The 7793-nt window shown below is 48.3% G+C and overlaps 1 protein-coding gene across 1 annotated transcript in view; it reads left to right on the forward strand.

The window, feature by feature from the left end:
- Positions 1-6981, forward strand: part of epb41l4a (erythrocyte membrane protein band 4.1 like 4A) — a 59983-nt gene extending 53002 nt beyond the window's left edge. Inside the window, exons 18-23 of the mRNA XM_080528848.1 lie at positions 3739-3858; positions 4105-4152; positions 4726-4794; positions 5860-5970; positions 6548-6626; positions 6800-6981. Of these exons, the coding sequence (XP_080384974.1) occupies positions 3739-3858; positions 4105-4152; positions 4726-4794; positions 5860-5970; positions 6548-6626; positions 6800-6910 (538 nt within the window). The 3' untranslated portion in view covers positions 6911-6981. The remainder of the gene's footprint in view (positions 1-3738; positions 3859-4104; positions 4153-4725; positions 4795-5859; positions 5971-6547; positions 6627-6799) is intronic.
- The last annotated feature ends 812 nt before the right edge of the window (positions 6982-7793 follow it).

The raw sequence follows: 7793 nt of genomic DNA on the forward strand, positions 1-7793 counted from the left end.
GGCCCAGAAATGTGATTAGCGGCTATCTTCAATATCTTACTGTCTAGGTTGTCAGTACCCGCCGAACCATAAGCAGGGAGGGACTCCAGCAACTTCCTAACCTCCTCAGTGTCAACACATTGAAATTCAAATGAACAGTTCTTACCCTTCATTATTTCGTTGCTTATTAGTTTACAAGTGTTGGAATTGGTGCAGCACATGTTCTGTCTCAATTTGTCAGTTTTACTTACAAAAAAATTATTAAAGTAATTAGCAATATCTAGTGGTTTTGTTAGGAACATCCCATTGGCTTCAACAAATGAAGCACACCCATTTTTCCTTCTTCCCATGATTTCATTCAGAGTGTTCCAAAGTTGTTTACCATCATGTCTAACATCACTTATTCTTTGCTTATAATATTCCTTCTTTTTGGTTTTGTTCAATTTAGTTACCAGATTTCTCAATCTACAATAATTTAGTCTGTCATCTAGTAAACAAGATTTTACTGACACCCTTTTAGCTTCATCCCTTTGTTTCATTAAACATTTCATACCCTCATCAATCCAAGGGGCAGTTCTGGATTTCACTGTGAACTTTTTCATGGGGGCATGTCTATTAACTAGTTCCATAAAAACATTCATGAAAACATTTAAAGAAATCTCTGGGTCATCAGCAGTGTACACATCATTCCAATCTAAATTTCCAACATCATGTATGAAATTGTCTTCATTAAAACTTTTGTATGTCCTTTTGAAAACAATTTTAGGGCTTGCTTTTGGAATCTTTGATTTTCTTGCAGTAGCAACCATATTATGATCACTGAATCCTACTGGCAAAGAAACTGGCTTTGAACAGTGCTCAGAGACATTGGTGTAAATATGATCAATGCATGTTGAAGAAGTATATCCTGCATGATTGGTAAAGATTCTTGTTGGCATAGAGACTATTTGTGACAAATTACAAGCACTAATTAGTGATGACAACTTATTCTTCAAGGAGCAGTTACTAGCTAGCCAGTCAACATTCATGTCTCCAAGCAAGTAAATTTCACTCTTTGTATCAGCAACTCTGTCAATCATATCACATACATCATTCAAATACTGAGAGTGTGCTCCAGGGGGCCTGTAGCAGCAGCCCACCAATATTGGTTTCAAGTGGGGTAGATGTACTTGAACCCACAGTGCTTCTACATTATTACACATAAATTCCACACACAATTTTGAAGGAAGATGACTTTGTATGTAAATAGCCACTCCCCCTCCATATTTGTCTCTGTCCCTCCTGAACAGAGAGTAACCCTCTAATGATACCGCCGAGTCTTGAATGGAAGAGTCAAGGTGAGTCTCAGACAATGCCAGTATGTGAATGGTATTACCTTGCACTAGGCAGTTCAATTCATGAGTCTTGTTCTTGATACTACATATATTCACATGTGCAATCACCAAGCCTTTGTTTGGAAGATTTAAAGAGTTCAAGTCCATGATATTAAGCAGTAACCTAAAATGAATCTAACATCATCGCAGGCCCAGTAGGCCTGAGATGTTTAAGTTACGAACCTTCAAACTTGGCTGCGTTTTCGTCTTTGCCTCCCGCTCCTTTGCTTGAGTGTCGGGATGCAGGGTGGACGATGAGTTTATCATAGCGCAGGAATGCTATTTCTCCTCTCGCACGTGCAAGCTTCATCGCTGGTATGAGTTCTTTGCGTTTTTGGCGAACAGCATCTGGATAGTCCTCGTTGATGTACACATCGGTCCCTTTTAGGTCTTTAGCTTTCTCCATTACTCTGGCTTTGTCCTTGAATCTAAAGAATCTTGCAACAATTGGTCTGCTGGCTCTCTGTTCAGTCGATTTTCCAGTCCGATGCACCCGTTCAAATTCCATGCCTGTGAGTTTGAGTTTGTCAGAGAGGAGCTTCAGCACCTTCTCCTCTGATTCAGCCCAGCTCTCATTTCCAGACTCTGGAATACCGTCAATCACAATGTTCTTTCGTCGCGACTGACCCTCCAAGTAGTCTAACTTTGGCAGGAATGAGCGAATGTTCGTAGCAACAACTGAAACATCTAAGTCAATTTCAGTGAGCTTCGTGGCTGATGTCTCCGATTTGGCACGGAGCTCATCCACATCCTTTTGGGTGTAGTGGAGGCTTTCCCTTAGACCGCTTATTTCCTTCACAAACTCATCCAGTCTCTTATTGTTTGACTCGGTCACAATTGTCAAAAAGATCTTAAAGCTGCTCTCCTGTTGTTCCAACATCTCTCTATAAAAGAGTCTCTGCTGTTCCAACATTTCATGCACCTGGGTTAAGGTCACAAAGTCATTTCCCGCATCCTCCTCGTTTTTCTTGCCTCTCTTTGACATGTTTTTAGTAATGTTTACAACAATGTTTTGTAGGCTGGGCTGGGCAGGAGAGCCTGGGCCTGGTGGTGTTGGCTGGGCTGGACAGGAGAGCCTGGGCCTGGTGGTGTAGGCTGGGCTGGACAGGAGAGCCTGGGCCTGGTGGTGTAGGCTGGGCTGGGCAGGAGAGCCTTGGCCAGGTGGTGAAGGCTGGGCTGGGCAGGAGAGCCTGGGCCTGGTGGTGTTGGCTGGGCTGGGCAGGAGAGCCTGGGCCTGGTGGTGTAGGCTGGGCTGGGCAGGAGAGCCTGGGCCAGGTGGTGAAGGCTGGGCTGGGCAGGAGAGCCTGGGCCTGGTGGTGTAGGCTGGGCTGGACAGGAGAGCCTGGGCCTGGTGGTGAAGGCTGGGCTGGACAGGAGAGCCTGGGCCTGGTGGTGTTGGCTGGGCTGGGCAGGAGAGTCTGGGCCTGGTGGTGTAGGCTGGGCTGGGCAGGAGAGCCTGGGCCTGGTGGTGTAGGCTGGGCTGGACAGGAGAGCCTGGGCCTGGTGGTGAAGGCTGGGCTGGGCAGGAGAGCCTGGGCCTGGTGGTGTAGGCTGGGCTGGGCAGGAGAGCCTGGGCCTGGTGGTGAAGGCTGGGCTGGACAGGAGAGCCTTGGCCTGGTGGTGAAGGCTGGGCTGGGCAGGAGAGCCTTGGCCTGGTGGTGAAGGCTGGGCTGGGCAGGAGAGCCTTGGCCTGGTGGTGAAGGCTGGGCTGGGCAGGAGAGCCTTGGCCTGGTGGTGAAGGCTGGGCTGGGCAGGAGAGCCTTGGCCTGGTGGTGAAGGCTGGGCTGGGCAGGAGAGCCTGGGCCTGGTGGTGAAGGCTGGGCTGGACAGGAGAGCCTTGGCCTGGTGGTGAAGGCTGGGCTGGGCAGGAGAGCCTTGGCCTGGTGGTGAAGGCTGGGCTGGACAGGAGAGCCTGGGCCTGGTGGTGTAGGCTGGGCTGGACAGAAGAGCCTGGGCCTGGTGGTGTAGGCTGGGCTGGGCAGGAGAGCCTTGGCCTGGTGGTGAAGGCTGGGCTGGGCAGGAGAGCCTTGGCCTGGTGGTGAAGGCTGGGCTGGACAGGAGTCCAGCGACCAGGGCCTTGGCTAGATGGATGCAGCTTAGCAGCAGTGCTAATGCGGTGTGGTGTTGGGCTGAAGCCTGTGCCTAGTCCAATGTTGGTCTTAACTTTCACTTTTTGGTGTCCAATTTATTGATTGTTAGAGAACAAAATACTCAAACCTTCAATTGTGAAGTTTTGATAACAAAAATACAGAGGATTGCCAAGATATATGAAGGATTGGAATTAAAGATTTCACCAGCAAACAATGTGTGCAGCCATTTTGGAATGGGAGGAGTCAGGTAGTGTGTCTGGTAGAGGTGGAGCTGAGTGTGTGTGTGTGGTCCCCAGGTCTCGTCAGGAGAATGAGATGGTGGACTCTGGCCCACAGTGGGAGGCTGTGCTGCGCCGTCAGAAGGAAAAGTCTCAGAACGACCCAAACCACCGCCGCTCACGACACCGCTCACGATCGTAAGGCCCCTCCCCGCCATTACCCTTTGACCTCTCTGCCCTGTTCCGCCAGCCCTCCCTCCCTCCCTCCCTCCCTCCCTCCCTCTCAAGCTTCTAGACGAGTTATTATTGGCTATCTCTTCTATCTCCAGACACACTGCAGCATATCCAAAGATAATGTGCGTAGAATAAACCTTATCCAAAGATAATGTGCGTAGAATAATCCGTTAATCCTTCTCCTACTTCTTCTGTGGTGTTTTTCCAAAGGCGGAGTCCAGACGTGCAGGCGAAAGAACAGCTGTGGAAGCACATCAAGTAAGTCCCATGACTCCATTTATCAGGGCTAATAAAGATAGGGCGGCAGGTAGCCTAGAGGTTAGAGAGGCCGGCTAGCAATCGGAAGGTCGCTGGTTCGATCCCCGCCTCAGGAGGGAGCCGGGTGTGAGCCGGTGACTGGAGGGTTAACCCCTAATTGCTCCAGGGGCGCTGACTATGGCTGACCCTGTGCCTAGAGCAAAAAATTAATTTTGTTGTACTCTGTGCAATGACAAAGGTTCAATCTAAAGGTCTTTGTATTGAACCAGCCCCTTCATCCATAGTTATCATAGGAGACATGTCATCTACGTTTTAGTAACTTTTTCTTATGATGACAAATGGATAGATGATTCACTGACACAGACAAATGGATTTGCTTGGAAGTCGCTTTGGATAAAGGCGTCTGCTAAATGCCAGAAATGTAATCTGTGAATCTAGTTGTGTCTGAGCCCAGAGCTCAGACGTGTGCTGTCTCGGAGGGGTGTGTGCACAATATACCACATTCCAAAACAGTTGATTGAGGATTGATTGCCAAATCAAACTTTTTTTTTTTTTTTGTGTGTTTGTCTGCAGGAAGGGACTAGTGGATTCATCCGGCCTATCAGAGGAGCAGTTGAAGGAGATCCCCTATAAGAAAGTCGAGTGAGTAACCCACCAACTGCCAAAGTGTTCCGGTGTCGGTACAGAATTTGAACGGTTGTCGGAATTTGATCGGGGTCCTGCCGTTACTGATACATATCACTGTATGATTGGCTGTGATGACGTTACACATTATGATTGGCTGCAGAGCTGTCAACGGAAGCCATCTACAGGAGCGGGCTAGTTTGCTAACGTTGTTAGCGTTAGGGTTAGGGTTAAGGTTAAGGTTATGGTTAGTGTTAGGGTTAGGGTTAAGGGTTAAGGTTAAGGTTAAGGTTAAGGTTAAGGTTAGGGCTAGGGTTAGGGTTAGGGTTAGGGTTATGGTTAGGGTTAGGGTTAGGGTTAGGGTTAAGGTTAAGGTTCAGGTTAGGGTTAGGGTGGAGTTCACAATGACATTGTTTGCTAGCGTTAACAAACTAGCCCGCTCCTGTAACCCAGATGGCTTCCGTTTACGGCTGTGCAGCCAATCATAATGTCTTACGTCATCACATTTACGGCTCTGCGACCAATCATAATGTGTTACGTCATCACAGCCAATCATACGGTGATGTCATCAGTAATGGCCCCTATCAAATTCCGACAACCGTTCAAATTCTGTACCTACACCGGAACACTCACCGCCTAGTGTTTTTTTGCGGTATCTACATAGCAACCACACTTTGATTGGCTACAAAATGAAGCAGCATAATTGATGCATTTCTGGCAAATAAAGTCACCCTTGGCAACTCCTTCAGCAAGGCGCTTCTGATCTGCACCCTGTGTAAGACAGATACGCGATCAGATGGATTGTGTTGGTGATTCAAACCCATTTCAAAATGCGTCATTCCCCCCCCTCCCGTTCCCTCCCCAGCCCACTATATATTCACAGCCAGACTTAGGTGCATCACATAACCTGAATAATTGACACATATCTGCATTTTCAAAGCCGTTCCCAGTAAGGTCATATGTAAATGTCATATTCCTGAGGGGATCTCTTCATGCTCTCTGACAGTAATGAATTCTCGGTCTGAGGTTCTCGCACGAGGCCAAAGTGGATCATTCTGCATGCCGTATGTTTAACCTCTCCAGAACTCAAGGTGATCCGATCAAAATCCGGCATTCCCACTCTCCACGGAGCTTCCGCCAGTACCGACGCTCCCAGTGTTCTGATGGGGAGAGGTCCGTTCTGTCCGAAGTCAAGTGAGTCCAGACTGGTCTGAGGCCAGAACATTACACTCTTCACTCTCTCACCTGGTGAAACCCAGTCCACTCATTGGGGCGTCTGTGGTGCAGGAGGTAGAGCCGCTGTCTAATGATTACAAGGTTGTCAGATCGGCGGTTCGAGCCCCAGCTAGCCACATGTCGAAGTGTCCTTGGGCAAGACACTAAACCCCAAATTGCTCCCAGTGAGCGGGCCGGTGTCTTGCATGGTAGCTTGACGCATTGGTGTGTGAATGTGTGCGTGAATGGGTGAATGAGAGGCCGTTTGTAAAGCGCTTTGGCGCTATATAAGTGCAGCCCATTTACCATCCATTTACTCATAGTGGCATAGAGGAATGACACAGGGTGCTTATGTGGTCCTCTCGTGGCACAGTGGGTAGAGAATGGCGCTAACAATGCTTAGGTTGTGTGGGTTTGATTCCTGCTGGGACCATATATACTGGAAGATGTATGCACTGAAGTCTCTTTGGATAAAAGAGTGAGCTAAATGGTGTATATTATTCTCAGGAAATAAAGTGTACTATAATCATTACTGTGTGTGTGTGCTTGTCCTCAGCGCTCGGACAGACCTTGTGCCCGCGTTACCTGTGACACGCACCGCCGATGTCCCAGGGTCTAGCTCCACCCCCTCTCAGGTCAGTTTCCCCCCCCCTACCCCCCCCCCCCTCCTTCCCCCAACCCATGCATCTGATCATCATATTTCTAATGTTATAAGCAGTTTAGTTTGGGTCTGCTTTTTAAGCGGAAATGTAAAGGTCTGACTACATGAATGACAATATCGAGGTTCATTTTGTTTGTTGTTTCCCAGAAGAAGCACGGCTCCAAAGACACCCTGTCAGAGACCACGGAGCCGGAGGCGAAGAGCAGCGTGAAGGTGGTGAAGACTGTCCACACTCCCAGGACCAAGACCGAGACGTGACCGCCAGACCACGACCGTTAGAGAAGTCGGCGTCTCTCAACCGCAAAATGTGTCAAGAGAAGCCTGACTTCAAGGGTGGCGGGAGGGGAGGGGGTGGGTGAGGAGGGAGGGGGTGGGGAGAGAACTTGAAGAAACCCACTGGAAGGAGAGCTGCAGTAGAGCATACTGACCTCACAGCCTCCCCTCCCAGACGTCCCCCTGTGTGTTTGTACAGTATGCGTGTCACAGTAGGTAGTGCATGGACACCCCTTACAGGGGGGCGGAAGGACCCCCGGCTGAGGTGTCAGTGTGCTCTGCTGCCATTTTCGGGAACTCTGTATATCTTCACATCACCATCGACATCGACGGGACACTGAGCCTTAAGGCCCCCTCCTGATTGGAGGAGGGGTTACAGCGTTTATGCACAGTAAGTCAAAAGTCTAGATCTTTAAGTCAAACTGCCACAAACCCCCTTCGTCCTTCGTCCTTCTGTTCATGCACGTAGCGGAAAGCGTTTATAAGTGTCATAAAAACACCTCTTCTGTGTTTTTTTATTTTTATTTTTTATCACATTGATTCTGATCTAACGCTCAAATGAAGGATGGTGAGACTGGATTGCTTAGGTAGCAAAACACTGCAGACGAAGGTCCGGCCTCGAGTTTCATTTGCCTCCTACTGATTTGACCTTAATTGTTGTTGTTATTATTATTATTATTATTATTATTATTATTATTATACAGTATTATAAAGACATAAGTGTTTCAGTCATACATGTTGAGCTCCGAGCGGACCCTGGGGTTGTTGTCTGTGTTTACTGTCTCTCTACTGTAGGAAACTATGCTGCTGCTGGACTCCCATCATTTTTGCACATGACTGAATACTTAATTAATAATTGTCCTGTTGT

This window comes from Nansenia antarctica (genome assembly GCF_963989245.1).
Source record: "Nansenia antarctica genome assembly, chromosome: 4".
Taxonomy (NCBI): domain Eukaryota; kingdom Metazoa; phylum Chordata; class Actinopteri; order Argentiniformes; family Microstomatidae; genus Nansenia; species Nansenia antarctica.